Source organism: Ustilaginoidea virens, chromosome 3 (assembly GCF_000687475.1).
Source record: "Ustilaginoidea virens chromosome 3, complete sequence".
In the NCBI taxonomy this organism is placed as follows: domain Eukaryota; kingdom Fungi; phylum Ascomycota; class Sordariomycetes; order Hypocreales; family Clavicipitaceae; genus Ustilaginoidea; species Ustilaginoidea virens.
Window position 1 is genome coordinate 2,893,315 of NC_057318.1, and position 15,805 is coordinate 2,909,119.

General features: G+C 54.3%; 4 protein-coding genes across 4 annotated transcripts; 2 read left to right on the forward strand and 2 right to left on the reverse strand.

The window, feature by feature from the left end:
• Nucleotides 1–35: 35 nt before the first annotated feature.
• Nucleotides 36–1,299, forward strand: UV8b_03781 (uncharacterized protein; the record flags this gene model as incomplete). The annotated part of the gene is made up of 2 exons (XM_043141279.1): nucleotides 36–220; nucleotides 300–1,299. The coding sequence occupies 2 exons, from the start codon at nucleotides 36–38 to the stop codon at nucleotides 1,297–1,299; spliced, it is 1,185 nt and encodes a 394-aa protein (XP_042997213.1).
• A 699-nt stretch (nucleotides 1,300–1,998) lies between these two features.
• Nucleotides 1,999–4,533, reverse strand: UV8b_03782 (uncharacterized protein; the record flags this gene model as incomplete). Its single annotated transcript, XM_043141280.1, has 6 exons — nucleotides 1,999–2,956; nucleotides 3,055–3,322; nucleotides 3,448–3,594; nucleotides 3,660–3,724; nucleotides 3,880–3,921; nucleotides 4,505–4,533. 6 exons carry the CDS (start codon nucleotides 4,531–4,533, stop codon nucleotides 1,999–2,001), a joined length of 1,509 nt encoding a protein of 502 aa, XP_042997214.1.
• A 1,782-nt stretch (nucleotides 4,534–6,315) lies between these two features.
• On the forward strand, nucleotides 6,316–10,997 carry UV8b_03783 (uncharacterized protein; the record flags this gene model as incomplete). The annotated part of the gene is made up of 3 exons (XM_043141281.1): nucleotides 6,316–6,774; nucleotides 6,869–10,315; nucleotides 10,401–10,997. The coding sequence occupies 3 exons, from the start codon at nucleotides 6,316–6,318 to the stop codon at nucleotides 10,995–10,997; spliced, it is 4,503 nt and encodes a 1,500-aa protein (XP_042997215.1).
• A 1,027-nt stretch (nucleotides 10,998–12,024) lies between these two features.
• On the reverse strand, nucleotides 12,025–14,414 carry UV8b_03784 (uncharacterized protein; the record flags this gene model as incomplete). Its single annotated transcript, XM_043141282.1, has 2 exons — nucleotides 12,025–12,345; nucleotides 12,537–14,414. 2 exons carry the CDS (start codon nucleotides 14,412–14,414, stop codon nucleotides 12,025–12,027), a joined length of 2,199 nt encoding a protein of 732 aa, XP_042997216.1.
• Nucleotides 14,415–15,805: the final 1,391 nt, after the last annotated feature.

Sequence of the window (15,805 nt, forward strand, 5' to 3'; positions counted from 1 at the left end):
TTTTTCTTTTCTTTTTTTTTCTCCGCATCGGCAAGATGGAACAGCCCGCCGACGCGCAAATCGCCTCGATAGCGGAGCCCGGCGTAAAAGCCCACGGCCCTCTCCTCTATTCCATGCGCAAGGAGGTGGCGGATCTCCTGGAACGAAACCAGACCAGCTTCCCCGGCGCCCAACCGGTCAGTTTCGCGAGACAACATCTCGACGAACTGCAAAAGCAAGAGTATGGATGGGTCCCGCCCGCCCTGCGGCAGAGTGCTTGTTGGGGGTCTTCTTTAATGCTGACAGCCAGGCGCCGCTAGCTACTACGTCTGCGAAAAGTCCGACGGGATCCGGTACCTGCTCTACTCGACGGCGGACGAAGGCGGAGACGAAGCGCATTATCTCATCGATCGCAAAAACGACTACTGGTTCATCACCAACAGGAACCTGCACTTCCCGCTGGAAAACAACAGGCAGGCCTTCCACAAAGAGACCCTTGTGGACGGGGAGCTGGTATGGGACAGCCTGCCCAACGGCAAGAAGGAGCCTCGCTTCTTGGTCTTTGACTGCCTCGTCATGGATGGCATCAAGCTCATGGACCGGACCCTGGACAAGCGCCTGGCCTACTTCAAGGAGAGGCTGTACACGCCCTACAAGAAGCTCTTCAAGGAGTTCCCGGGAGAGCTGCAGTTCCAGCCCTTCTTTGTGGAGATGAAGCCCTTCCAACTGGCCTATGGCATCGAGATGATGTTCAAGCAGGTGCTGCCGAGCCTGAAGCATGGCAACGACGGCCTCATCTTCACGTGTCGGAACACGCCGTACAAGCACGGCACAGACCCCCACATTCTCAAGTGGAAACCCCCAGAGGAGAACACCATCGACTTCCGGCTGAAGCTTCAGTTTCCCGTGGTGGAGCCGGACGAGGTGGAGAGGCAGGAGGGCATTACCGAGCCGTTCGTCGACTACGACAGCGTGCCCCGGGCGGAGCTGATGATCTTCATGGGAGACAGCGGACCCGCCAAGTACGAGTTTTTCGACGAGCTGTTCATCACCGAAGAGGAGTGGGAGATTCTCAAGGGCCTCAACGATCCCCTGGTGGACCGCGTCGTTGAGTGCAACCAGGATGAGCAAGGGCGGTGGCGCCTTCTGCGCTTCAGGGACGACAAGACGGAGGCGAACCACAAGAGCACCGTCTTGAGCGTGCTCGACAGCATCAGCGACCGCGTGTCTGACAGGGACCTGTACAGGGCGGCCGGGTCAATAAGGGATAGTTGGAAGGCCCGCCAAGCTCGAGCAGACCAAGCCAGGCGAGGTCGGTAGACGGCTCAGGGGTGCTTAGCAGCATGTCTTTATTTTCATTCTCGTTCTTATTTTTTTTTTCTCTATTTTTTAGTATTATTTTTTTTTTATTTTTTGCGGCATCGAGTTGGAGAGTATCGGGGGATGGGGCTATTGGTATACTCAGGCGCATGGGTTCTGTTCTGGCTTGGATTGATGGGATGTGGTCATGGTTCGCTGGATTGTTTTCGATGGCGTTTGCCGTAGACTTGGGAACTGGCATCAGTACACGTCTTCGATTTTCCTCACCTCTTTGGTGCCAACAATCTTTATGAACGCAGCGGAAGCGGTGCAGAAGCTGCTAAAGGGGCCGTCGGAGTGACAAGATTCTGTCGACGACAAGACGCGCATCTACCCGGGTTGATGGACTTTTTCCTAAGCGTTTTATTGGTCCTCAGCTAAAAGTCTCTACACTGCAATTATCCTGACTATCCAGGAAACTAGGGGCATTTTCCGCATCAAACTCCGCAAAAGAGAGGTAAAAAGAGAAGAGTGAACATCGGCTGGATATCATGCCGACAAATGAGCACAGAAGGGGAAAATAATAAAAGAAAAACAAAAAAAACAACAAAATCCTGCCCCTCTTCCTTTCGTGGCAAAGCTGGTAATGAGACGAGGCCAAGAAGGAAAAAATAAGAATCTCCAGATTCTAAGCCAAGCCTCTCCCATCTCTCTTCTTTTTCAAGACATGAACATGATGACTGCGATGAGCATGACTGTGCAAGCGAGGTTGCTAGAGCCGTTACTGCCCCCCCAAGCCTTTGGCTCGGGTTTCTTGTTTCCGCCCGAAACGACAACGGGAGTCATGACGCTGGAAGTGGACGAAGGGGGGTTACCACCCGCCGTGGTGTTGTAGGTTGAGCCCGCATACGCTGGAGGAAATACATCCACCGTCGTAGTCTCGACAGCAGGCGGTCCGCCAGTCGTGGTCAGAAGTAGAGTATATGTGCTTGTTGGGCTTGCCGAGAGAGAGGTAGCATCGCCCTTCTGTTCGGAGGATACATATGAAGAGTCGGATAGAGTGACTACTATTTGTGACGAAATGATGGTCACAAAGGTGGACAGCCTGACGTCCTCGGTTTCAGAGACGCTGTTGGACGATGACGGGCCCCAGAGGTCCGAGATGGTGATGGTCGTGAATGGGGTCGAATAGGTCGTTGTCAGGGGCCAGGTCCAGCTGGTTTGCATGTCAGTTACCGTTGCCGCGCCACCAGAGACGGTGGCATCTGGAAGCCCCGATGTTACGGAAACGTCGGTCCGTATGTCTGTGACAGTTGACGCGTCACCAGACACGGTGGCGTCGGGGGGACCAGATGTGAATGACGTGTCGGTTTGGACGGCTGTATAGGTGGACGGGTTACCGGAGATGGTGACGTCCGGAAGGCCGGCGGTGTAGGACACCACAGTATTCACGGTGGTGAATGTCGACAGGCTGGCGGTGACTGTGGCATCTGATGGAGGATACACTGTGACCCAAACAGTTTCCGTGACAGTTGCTTGACAGCTGCCGTAGCTTGCTTCAGTGTACTCCGGGACCGGCAGCAGCGTGATGGTTGTTGTGCCGGTTGTGGTGGCCGTGATTGTCAACCTTTGATCCGTGTTTGAGACGCCGTCCAAGGTTGTCATGGAAGTTTGAGTTCTGAAGATTGACCTCAGAATCAGCCACCAACTTTTGCTATGGTTTTTGTTGCAAAGAAATGCAATGTCTGGGGAGCAGATGCGAATTCGGCGACTTACGAAACAGAAACAGTGTCCACAGGGGACTCAGTTGTTGTTGTCGTTGTTGTTGGCGGCGCAGAGCTCAAAGTTTCCGAGGTAATAGTGATGAGCTGAGACGCCGTGATGCTACCAGAGAACCCAACAGCCGTCATGGCATCAGCAGCTGATTCGAAAGCTGGTCCAGTGGCATTGCATTCCGCACGAATGGCAAGCCTGTGGGCCGCCTCAGAAATGACATGTTCGGCATGAATCAGTTCGTCTGAAGTGCGCAAGGAGACACGGCGACCTGGCTCATCTTAGTATCTGACGGCGAAAAAAGAAACAAAAAGAAACAAAAAAAAACAAAAAAAAAACAAAAAAAAAACAAAAAAAAAACAAACACAGGCTGGAAGATTGTAGGAAAGACAATACCCAAATGGAGGCAAATTACAGCGAGTCCGAGCATCAAGGTCACCAGCCAACATACGTTGGTGAGCTTGGCCACAGAAGCATTCATCTTGGAAGCCTGCTGCTTATTCCCGTACGTCAGCCCGTCAGACTTGCGGTCCTTTGAGGACACTTTGGCGGGAAACGTTGATTGTTAGTCATGTCAGTGAGAATTGAAACCTGCAGCGGCAACTTACTTGTTTTATTCGGTCGAGCTTGAACTATGTATAGATGGAAGAGAAAGACGAGACCGACTAAGTGGCTGGCAAAATCAGCATTGATCGAAAGAGAATCTCTTCCAACACCAAGGGAGGCTCAAAGGTATCAAAGGTAGTTTGCTTGCTCTTGCTCGGTGTTATGTGATACAGGAAGCCAAGCGAACGCATTTTGCAAAACAGGGAACAGAGAAATACACACCAGGAGTAGAAAAGGGTGACTCTGCGGTTCTTGATTTCGTGTCTTTAAAAAGAGGGGAAAAAAAAAAGAAGGAAGGAAAATGAAGGACAATCTCAAGGAGAGTTGAGGACTGGAGGCGTGGTATGCTGTTCTTTTTCCCTAGCTTCCTGAATGAGCAAGCGAGGAGAGAAAAGGAGGGTGATGATGCCTGAACGAGCGTGATGAGAGGGAAAGAACAACAAGTTGACAGACGACGGCCTGGCAAGTGAGGATAACAGTGAGAGCAATCTGACATCTGTGAACTACAGCATATTTTATACCTTTGGTACCTGAGGAAGCCAGCGGACTTGGGCAGCTGATGGCTACAATGAGCAGCTGCCCGGTAGTGGCAACTCTGGTTCGCATGCTGATGAGGACCCAGTGAATGTATACGCGTGCATCGACGAGGGCGGCACTTTTGGCCTGCAACGGGAAACAAGCTTGTGTTTCTGTCATGGCATGCCTGTGCCATGATTGCGTGCACTCGGCAGGAAGCTCTCAAGGTAGGACTGGCCCCCTTTGCATAGATAGGGTCGGTGAATGATGCAACGTCCCAGGTGCCGGTTTGGAGGGTCGGATCTCTCTCGAGGTTGCTCTCGGCCCTGACATGACAGCAGCAACCTTTGATCCGATCATGATGTCCAGGGCGCAATGGCTTCGTTCTTCTTTCCCTGAATTTCTCCGTGACCTTTTCTGTGACTTTTTCTGCAATCCTTTGTTAGCTTTTGCAGGCTTCAGTCAGCATTTGTGCGTCGGCTCACGCATGGTCAACAGCTGGAAGCCTTCAGAATCGCATAGCCAATCTCACAGCCAATCTCGCAGCTAGATGCATCACATCACGCATCACCCGCCGTCAATCAAACCTTGCGTGTTGCAAGTCATCGCCGCAAAACCGTATCACCAAGTCACATCCACACAAGTCAGCATCGGCATCGGTAACGGCAGGCAACGGCAATGACATTGGGCCTTGGTGTGTTTGTTACGCAGTTCTTTTTGAAACCGGGAACGATGCCGTGTAAGGAACACTATGAGGCTGCAATGCTGTCTGTTCGCAGTTGAACAGGATACATATGGCATGATGCGCCGCCTTCGCTAGTTCCGTCGTCACACAAGGAGACATTAAGGCGCCATGAGGCCTCTTCGGCTTGTACTGAAAGGGGTGCAGGGAAACACACGCGTTGGCATGTTTGATTGAGAGAGTTTGCCTTGCCGACCATCTGGTCTGGTTAATGTGTATAATGACAACAACTTGGGAATACAACCTGTCAAACATCCAAGCATGAAAGAAAATTTCTATGTAGTTGAAATCACAAAGGACTTCTTCAACGTAGGAGGTTGAGTACGGGGTACGTACCTTGGAGCTAGCTACAGGTGGACAAGCAAGTTTTTTTGACGGCCAATTAAAATCCGTGGGCAACTCAATTTTTTTGCATTGGGAAGCTTTGAAAGCTTCAAAATGACGCAGGCAAAGTGAAGTACATATGTACTGCACGAGAGCAGGTCGGCGCGTCGGCGCGTGAGCTGGCTTCAGCTTCAGTCTCCGCTTTAGACAACTACGCAGAGTACAGGTAAGATCTGTCCGTACCGTACGTTAGCAATAAGGGACGGATATAAAATGCTCCGTGCTTGATTTCATTCGCCTAGCACCCGCAAGCTGCAACTGACAAATCCATGATGCTTCTTATCACTGGGTTTTGCGTAATGCAGAATGCAAAGCAAAGCGAAACTGGAAGGTACAAAAGATGCGCGTTGCTATCAAAGACACACAGAGGTCCAACCGGTTCTGCTACGGCTGAGGTCTCTACCAAGTCTCTCAGTACCGGCCAGGTGGGTGCCCGCCTCCAGCCCCCGCCCGCGGCCCTGGACTTGAATACCAAGTACTGGCTTGGAGGGGCGGGACTTTGCCTAGACCCAGAGTCGCCAGACTACCGAGGTCGGAATATATCTGGGTGCAGGCTGGCACTGGGGTTTCCAAAAGAGGCTGGTACCTCCTAGCTCCCCTAAGGAGGCACGGAGTAGCTGGTACCTGGTAGGTGCCCTAGAGCCAAGTTGTACGGAGTACCCTCTTCGCGTCTCCCACGCATAATCAATCCCCCCCCTCCATCCCCCGGGCCGTTCATACCAGACCTCTTCAACGTGTTGCACACCTCCCAAGTTTGATCAATCTCGAGCTTGTCGCGCATTACGACTTGCACCACACATACCGTTTTGTCATGCTTTGTCCGCTCGACTGTGCGATGCAGTGACCCGAGCGGCGCACCACCCCAAAAGAGACTAGGACGCCAGAGTCTCATCCGCCGTGTTTTCTGTTTTCAAAGATACGGTTGTCAGCAACTCCTAGCTTGCCAAGCTGCTCCTCTCAGGCCACTTCCCGGTTCCCGAACCACGTCGCCGCTCATCAGACTATCGCTTGACATAATGCCGCGTCGGCGCACCAGGGCCAGCGAGCCTGAGCCCGAGCCCGTCAAAGAGGATGCCCGCGCCCAAGAGTCCGAGCCAGAAACCTTGCCCGAGTCGGATCCCCAAGTCGGGAGACAGGAGGAGCCCGAGCCTGAGCCTGAGCCCGAGCCTGAGCCTGAAAATGGGGCCGGGGAGCAACGGGCCCTCGAGTTTGATGAAGAGTTGTCATGGCGGCCTGCCAAGCCCATACCTAGTGCAACCTTGCTCGATCGTTTGGAGAGGCTATCTAAGGAGCTGGCCGACTTCGATCAAGGAGAAGTGCAACTTGATTCTCTGAAGAAAGTTGCCTCAGACCTGGCGCATCGCAACCTTTTGCAGCACAAAGACCGTGGTGTAAAGGCATACGCGGCGTGCTGCCTGGTGGACATTCTACGCTTGTTTGTGCCAGATGCGCCTTTTACAGATGATCAACTAAAGGTGAGCAATTGCTCGAAACCCTTGCCTTTATTGCCAACTTGGTCCTGGCGTCCTTCTCATCTCCGTCGTCTCACGCCTCTCTCTCTCTCTCCAGATGATGTTCACATTATTCATAAAAGACATCTTACCAGCCCTCTTCGATCCTACAAACCCTTACAACAGCCAGCATAAATATGTGCTCATGTCCTTGTCCGATGTCAAAAGTATACTCCTAATCTCGGAAATTCACGGCGCCGATGATCTCTTGTTGCGCCTCTTCAATTCAACTTTCGATGGCGTTTCTACCAGCTCTAGAGCCTCCAGCGAGGAGCAAGTGGCGAAGGACGTTGAAATTGGACTTACGGAGATGCTGATGGAGGTTGTTGACGAATCTCCTGGCAGCATGCCTGCGACCGTCATCGACGCCATCATCAGCCAGTTCCTTAGAGCTGCGCCTCCGGGAGGGGCCCGTAACAAGGAGCAAAATGGCAAGCAAGCAACACTGCTGCTTAAAACCGAACCGGCAGCCTATGTCATGGCCAAAAACATTTGCAATGGATGCGCCGACAAGATGTCCCGATATGTCAGTCAGTACTTCAGCGACGTCATTCTCCACGCCTCCAGATTTGCCACCAAGAGCAATGGCTTTCGACAAGCCGATGAAACAGACGAAGAAGACAACCCTTCTGGCCCATCAGAGGCAGACTTGAAGAGCCTTCGCCAGGCTCACATGCTAATCAGAGAGCTGTGGCGTGCTGCTCCGGACATTCTACAGAATGTCGTACCCCAACTCGATGCGGAGCTATCTGCCGACAATGTTCATTTACGACTGATCGCCACCGAGGCGTTTGGCGACATGATCTCTGGTATCGGGGCTGCAGGTCCGCCTCCACCTCCTGCGCTCGACCCGGCAGCGTACCCTCCTCTCCGCTTGATCGACGATGCCATGGGTACTCCGCCCGTCGTCGAAACCGAGACAATCGCTCTTACACGGCCGTATTCGCCCCAATCGTTTGCACAAACCCACCACGCCACGTACCGAAACTTTGTCGGTCGAAAGAACGACAAAACCGGTACTATCCGCGCTGCGTGGGTGACTGCTGTTGGCTACATCCTTTCTACATCTGCAGGCGGCATCGGCCTGAGCCGGGAGGACGAGACCGAATTAGTCAAGGGCCTAGTCGACAAACTCAACGACAGCGAAGAAAAGGTTCGTCTGGCTGCTGTCAAGGCCATCGAACTGTTCAACTTTCGTGACGCAATCTTGAAGCTTGGTATCACGGGTGGGGTTGGCAAAGAAGGATCTGTCTTCGCCAGCCTGGCCGATAGATGCCGCGACCGGAAACCGGCTGTGCGTGTCGATGCCATGGTATTGCTGGGAAAACTATGGGCTGTTGGTGCCGGAGAGATTGCCGATGGTCAAGAAGCAGTGACGGCATGTCTGTCTGGCGTGCCCTCTCGCATCGTTAATGCATTCTACGCCAATGATTCGGATCTGAACGTCCTTCTTGATCGTGTCATGTTCGAATGCCTTGTGCCCCTCAAATATCCTCTCACCAAGGGCAAGGGCTCCAAGAACGCTGCCGCTTCGCAGGGAAAAGGGGGCCTCAGTGCTGGTGACCAGGACAGGCTACGAGCGGAAAGAATTCTTCTCATTTTGAAAGATTTGGATGCCCACGCCCAAAAGGCGTTCTTTGCTATGCAATCCCGACAGCCACAATTCGCCAAGGTTGTTGCCATGTTTATACAGCAATGTGAAGCTTATAATGGTGGAGTCATCGACGCAAGCGAAGACAAGGTCAAGTCAAGCCTCGCCAAGACGCTTCAGTGGCTCGGCGGTTTCTTCCCAGACCCATTGAAGGTCCGCAGCGATCTACAAAAGTTTGCAAAACTAAACGACCGTCGAAGCTATCAGCTGGTCAAGTACGCCATTGAGTCTGAGAGCGACTTCAGAACTGTCAGGAGGGCAATCAATGAGCTCATCACCAAAATCCAAGCGACCTCGGCATCCGTATGCCTTGACACGTTGATTCCCTTACTGTACAGGTCAAGTTGCCTAATGTTCAACCGAAGCCATCTTGCAACCATCATGGACTATTCGAAGAGCGACAAGGATGGGTTCGCGGCAGTTGCTCACCAAGTCTTGAACGACATTTCTCAGCGGAACCCGGATTTTTTCAAAGGACATGCCGAAGAATTGCGGCGAGACATCATTGAGCAAGCACCGACCGATAAAAAAGTCAACGATCCGGCCGTGGTGGACATCCTCAAGGCTTACTCGTCTTATGCGAAGAAGTATCCTCAGAACGTCACTTGTGACCGTAGTTTCACGCAAATCTTGACAAGCTACGCCCAGTACGCGTCCCCCCCGCGATCCGCAAAGTATGCCGTGAATATCCTGCTGGCGAAGAACGATGATAAGAGCAAAGCCACGGCCACGAATCTGCTGCGAAGTGTCATCAAGGGCTTGGACTACCAGTCGCCTCACTTTCTGACGAAGCTGGCAACAATCTCTCAGCTGGAACGGCTCATGCCATCCGTAACGGCCGATTCGGATGAGGCTATCCATGACTTGACAATCAAGGAGATATTGCGTCAAGTACGGACAGACGCGAGTCCCACTGACCCCTCGTGGGTCGATGACACCGATGTTGATAAGGAGCTTCAGGCCAAGTCTCTGTCACTCAAGATCCTCGTGAATCAGGCTATTGCTACCGAGCACGAAGCCGATGCCGAGGATCGCGCCAAGGCCGTGTTCAAGCTTCTAAAAACCTTTGTTGTGATGGAGGGAGAGTTCTGCAAGACAAAAGACACCCCCTTGCATCATAAAAAGCGTCTTCGCCTCCTAGCAGGCCTTTTGATGCTGAAGCTATGCAAAGTAAAGAAGTATGACGAGCTGTTGGAGCACTCGAGCTTCAACAAGCTCGCAGAGCTGGTCCAGGACAGTGAACTGCAGGTCCGTAAGCGTTTCATGGAGAAGCTGCAAAACTATCTGACAAGGGGAGAGCTCCGGCCACGGTTCTACACAATCCTATTTCTGGTCGCCTTTGAACCTGCCATCGACCTGAAGAACAGGGTGGAGACATGGCTACGATCAAGGGCACGATTCCACGCGGAAAGAAAGCAGCAGGTGCTTGAGGCCCTCCTAGGTCGACTGATACCATTGCTGGCGCATCACCCAGACTACAGCTCCGACATTGACGATTTGGTTGATTTTGCCAACTATTTCCTCTTTTATCTGGGCGCCATCGCGACCGAGGATAACATTTCGTTGATATACAAGTACGCAGAACGAGTCAAGCAGACGCGTGACGGCATCAACCCGGAAGCTAGCGAAAACTTGTACGTGCTGAGTGATTTGGCCTCGACTGTCATTCGCAAGTATCAGGAACGGAGGAACTGGGCTTTCCAAGCCTGGCCAGGCAAAGTAGGCCTCCCAACGGGCTTGTATTCTGCGCTGCCATCTAGCGAGGCGGCACAGCAAATTGCCAAGAAACTCTACATACCGGACGAGATTGACGAGCGGCTGGATGATGTGTTGCGGGCGTTGGACCGTAAAAAAGTCAGTATCACCTGGACCACAAGCGTACCACGAGACGCAAACATGCATGAGCGAACCAGGAATTGCTGACAGAACTTGTTGGTAGAAGCGCAAGTCAATGAATGACGTTGCCGACCACCACCCTGCAAAGCGAGCAAGGACGCAGATCAAGGCTGTGATCAGGGAGAAGAAGACCAAGGTTACGAAGTCATCGTCCAAGAAGAGTGCCAAACCGAAGAAAGCGGCAAAGCCTAAAAAGGAGAAAGAAGTTGTATCCATTGCTCCTTCCGAGCGCCGTCGCAGCAGCCGCACGCACAAAGTCTCAGACTATAGGGAACGAGACGACGCCGATGACGAGGAAGAAATGCTTGACGGGGTAGCAGAGTGGGACTACGGCGATTACGAGTCGGACGAAGGAGAGAGCGGAAGCGGCGACGATGGCTCGGGGCAGTCAGCGGACGCGGTGTCCGTCGACGAGGATGCGGAGAAGGTGGGCTACAGCAGGGAAGAAGAGGACGATGCCAGTGCCGACGAGGCCGCACGCGGAACCAAGCGGAATGGCAGTTCGAGGGTACCAGCGACGGCCAAGGCCAAAGGTGTCCAAGCGAAAATTGTAGCCAAATCTGATCGACCAACCAGAGCATCCAGGACTCGCGCAGCACGAGCCTCCAGCGATGGGCCGGAGATGGATGTCGATGATTGATTGTCCCTGTTCATTCTCTCGCTCTCTCTCACACACCTCTCTATTTCTAATTTTCATTTTTTTTTTATTTTTGGTCCATTTTATTTTCGTTTCTTGGTTTGGAAACGGGATAGGCTAGACTGCTTTGGGTGATATTAACGCAACTGGTATTTTCTCTTTTTCCTCTTTTGTAGGAGGAAGTTTACGGTCGAAAAGTTGCTCCCCGATTCTCATTATTTCTCTTTCCAGGTATACGCATCGTGGGGGTGATGAAATGCAACGAAGAAGCTGACGAGGGGAGCACCATGTTCTGTGGCTCGACTTGGGTTGTCACGGTATTCAAAATGACTTGATTGTTTGTTTATACGTCTATCTATTCTCGCTAGTTGCAAATTGTATATGATATGACGCCTCTCGTGTCATGCCGTAGGTCTCCTTTACTGGTGCTGGTGTCTGCCGGGCTGAGGATTTGGAACACTTGGCGAACGGGATTACGAGCTGACAGGATCTTCTTGCGCCAGTAGAAGACGCAAGCATATTAACCTGGTCACTCTCGGTTTCCTGTCTAGACAACGACCCGTCCTTTGTCTGGAACCTAAAACAGGGGGAAAGGAATAAAAAGAGAAAGAGAAAAAGAAAAAGAAAACAAAGACATGAGAGCGAAGAGAAGGAAGCGGGGGAGGGGGGGGGGGGGGGGGGAGACGGTGGCAAATACGTGAAAAGGTTTCGTGTTGCGCCAACCAGCCCGTGAGCCTGGCAAAACCTAGCATCTAAACCTGAATCAACTGTTTTCAGAAATATATATACAGTACGGTCCTGAAGACAGGAACAGACGCATGCATCGCGCAGCTGGTGATGCCAGAAAACGTTAAGCCTGGCAAGTTTTCCAACGGGAGACCCTGGCTGATGAAATGACGGACCTTACCTGGAGCAAGGATTGAAGCGTTGACGCCCGATTTTGAACGCCATATACCATTGCTGACAAGGGGGAAGAAGAGAAGAAAAATAAAGAAAAAAAGCAATACTCGAAAACCGAACCATATCTATCTTACGGCCCTGTTGCGCCACCGCCTTGAGAAGCCAGCCTGAACCGAACCTTTTCTCGATGGCCGGAAAACTTGAGATGGGCTTCGAACTTGCCAGCCGTCATGTCTGGACCAGGGGTGTACAGCTTGGCTGTGCAATCTAGACAGCGAATGCGTGGTAACCAGGCGTACTTGACTCCTTCTTGCGATGACTGTGACTGGATGGGCAGTTCCGTAACGGGGTCGAGGTGTGAGTACTTCATTACGGCTTCAAACTTGTCTCCGTTGGGATACTGCTTCTCGAGGTCTTTGAGCGCCTTCACCAACCACTCGGGCGGGGGAGGCTAGGGAAGAAAAAGACTGTCAGTGAGTGGACTGCTGGTTTGCACGCACTCGATTCGGCAACGGTGTTCAAAATAAATAAAAAAAAAAAAAAAGGGGGGGGGGGGGGGGGGTTGTGTGTGTGTGTTGTTTGCTTGCCGGCAGCTATGACGGGATGGTGGGTGGGGGAAAGAAGGAAAAGACGCAAACTTACGCTGGGAGGAGTTGATTGCCCTGGCACGGGCGGGGGAGCAGGCAGACGACCGAGTTGGCCAGCCGGGAGGGAACCGGAAGCGCCCCCTGCTGCCGAGGGCCCGGATGCTGCGAGCGGCTGGGGAGCTGATGGCGTGGGAGGGAATGATGCTTTGGGTCTCGGTGCGCTGGAGATGCCAGGTGCTCCGACGTGGGCCACGATGGGTGTTTGAGGCTGGGACAGCGCTTTCACGTCGCGATAGTCGCCCTTGATGAGTCTTCTGAGCTTGTCCCTGTTCACCTTGAGCGTCACCCACAGGTGGCTAGGCTCTTCCGTCTCCTCCCTGCCGCGGCGCGACATGCGCGTCTCGTGATGGTGCAGAGAGCCGGTCTCGGGGGTTTCCGAGCGTCCCAGGTTGACCATTCTCTGCTGAGCGGCAGACGCTGCTCCTCGCATGCCCCTCGTGCGAGCCGTCCCGACCAGCTGCGAGGGCGCGGGCGAATCCGGAGCCGACTCGTCGCTCTCGTCCGACTCGGACAGTTCGCCGTCGCGATGGGTCCTCTTGCGGTTGGCGCCGACCGCGCGTTTGTACAGCCGGCTGTCCTCGACGTGCTCGGAGGCGCCGGGCAGGACGGAGGAGACGATGAGGGTGCGGATGGTCCGCTGGCGCTCCTTCAGGTCCGGGAGTTGGGGACCGCCTCTTCTGTTGATTGAACGCTTCTGGCGTCGCTGATCGCGGGAAAAGACCATTTCGTTGCGCTCCAGGTCCGCCTCGCTGAGCTCGTACATGTAAGGCGCGTACTCCTTGGCCTGCTGCTGCGGCCGGAAGACCGAGGTGAGGGGGGTCTGCAAAAAGGCCGAGACCAGGTCCGAGTCCTCGACCGGCCGCCCGTCGAAGGGGTGCCCCACGCTGTACAGGCTCTTGGTGAAGAGCTGCGCCTGCTCCCGTATGCAGTGGGCGATGGCGGTGGTGAACTCGCCGGACAGGGACAGGTCCCGGGCCATGCTGCAGGCGAACTCTTCCGGGGAGTTGTTGGGGTTGTTGATCTCCCACTCAAACTGGTCGACCAGGGTGTGCTGGCCGATGGTGATGTTGAGCTTGACCAGGATGCGCATCTCGTCGTTCTTGTAGGCCGAGTACGGGAGCTCGGGGTCCAGCGCGTCCTCTTCCGAAAAGGCAAAGGGGTAGAAGTCGTTGAGCTGCTCCCGCATCTGGTGGACGACCTGCTCGAAAACGGGCTGGGCGTGGGGCTGCTTCAGGCCCATGTCTTCGACGAGCTGGGCGGCGAAGAGCTCGACGGCCAGGAGCCGCTCGTGCAGGTTCCAGGTGAAGGTGTCGCGGAGCTTGACCTTGTCCCACTCGACTTCGAGCCTCACCGGCACCAGCTCCTCGTGCTGCTCTGCCTGCTTGAGCAGGTCCTTGCGGGCGGCCTTGAAGGCCGGTGTCGTCCGTCGGCCGGGCCGCGGCTTCTGCGAAGGGTAGATGATGCGGGAGATTGGCTGGTGGTTCTCCGTGAAGCCGTTGCCGTAGCCCTTGTAGCCCTCGCCGTAGAGCCTGCGGGGGGGGAACCAAGGCTTGTACTCGTTGCGGATCATGCTGTATTCGCGGATGCGGTCGCGTATCTCCTGCGACGACTTGCGCGTCTGGTTGAGCTGCTCGCCCAGGGCCGCGGCGGCAACCGAGTCGCGCATGGTGTAGCGCTCGACCATGAGCCGGTTGAACGACTCCTTGGTGCGCACGGGCATCTCGGCCGGGGCAGACGCCTGTGAGGCATCTCTCGCGTCCGCCGCGTGAGCAGGGGGGGCGGAGGCGGGAGTCGGGGTCGGGGTCGGCGTCGGGGTCGGCGTCGTCGTGACGCCCATGGCGGGTGCCGACGTGGCTGGCAAGGTCGTCGCCATTGTTGGCGGTTTGCTTCGTTGTGAGGGGGAAGCGCAGCGACGTTGCGCCGCAATGTTGCGGGCAATAATGATGGATATCAAAGGTTCAATCAAGGCGCGCGGGCGGTGGCGGGGATCGGATCTGGTCAGCGCAAGAGGTCGGCGGAGCAGTGCAGCACACGGACGGCAAGGCGGACGCGAGCGCGGGGGGCGGTCGAGGTCGAGCCTTTGGATGCTGCAATTCGTTGCTGTCGTGCTGGTTTCGGGTCGCGAGCTGGGAAACGGACGGCGAGGCAGGCAAAGGCAAAGGCAAAGGCAAAGTCCAAGGCTAGCCTCGAGTCCGCGAAGCTCCTGGGCATCGCCAATTTGGCCGAGTTGAGTTGCGCAAGGTAGCGGTACGTGCTCAGCGTCTCTCGGGTCCCGGCGTTGCAAAGTAGCGCTACCCTCCGTACCCGTCGCGTAAACCGGCATGGTGGACGAATCAGAATGCGCCATTGTCCCGAGCCTTGTTCCCACATCCTTCCCACATCCCAGTACGGAAACAGGTTACGGAGGCACCCACACCAGTACCTTACCTGGTATGTACCTACCTAGGTAGGTGCTAGGTACCTAAGGTACCTTCCTTACACACAACTCTCCAAGCGTACCGAGTGCTCCGAGTACTCCGTATTTCCCGCCCATGTACAATAATCTCCTGCTGACGAAACACGATTGTGCATCTTGAAATCCAGCATATGCGGCTCAATTCAAGTGCCTTGGCCTGTACTTGCTCAATTCTTGAATGCTGGGGCTCACTGCTCAAGGACATCTAGACCGGTATGTACATGTAAACAAAAGGTGCCGCCAGGTACCAACCGTCATCGGTCGAACGTGAACGCTTTCGTAAAAGAAAAGCACCGGCCTTATGGCTGCCATCGCCGCCACCGACAGTTCTTTGTCATGTCGCATTGCGATTCTACAAATTAATCCCGGTTTATTTACATTATTCCGTAAAGAACAGCATGCAGGGCTGTGCTCGCGACGGGTGAGCCGTCATGGTCCTCGACCGGACGGATGCAAAGGTTGCACTGCATGCAGTTACCCCCGTACTGGATGTGGTTTGGGGGCTTGGACGCCACCTTTCCGGCGCATGTACCTGCTCTCTTAGGTACCTTCGGAGGTAGGCTACCTACGGTATGTACCTCCTACCTGGGTTCCCTGGTACGTACCTGTTGTTGTGCCGTTGCCCCTCCTCTCTCCGACCAGACGAAACCCCCAGACCTGACCCAGCTCAAGCACAAAATTGGGCAACTGGTTTTCCCACCCGGAAAGCTCCTTCCCTCCCTTCTCCATCTCCCCTTCTCCCACTCCGCCAGACATCGCGCCCCCGTTCGTTTATCACACAGCCCGTGCTCGAATTGAATCTGCCCATC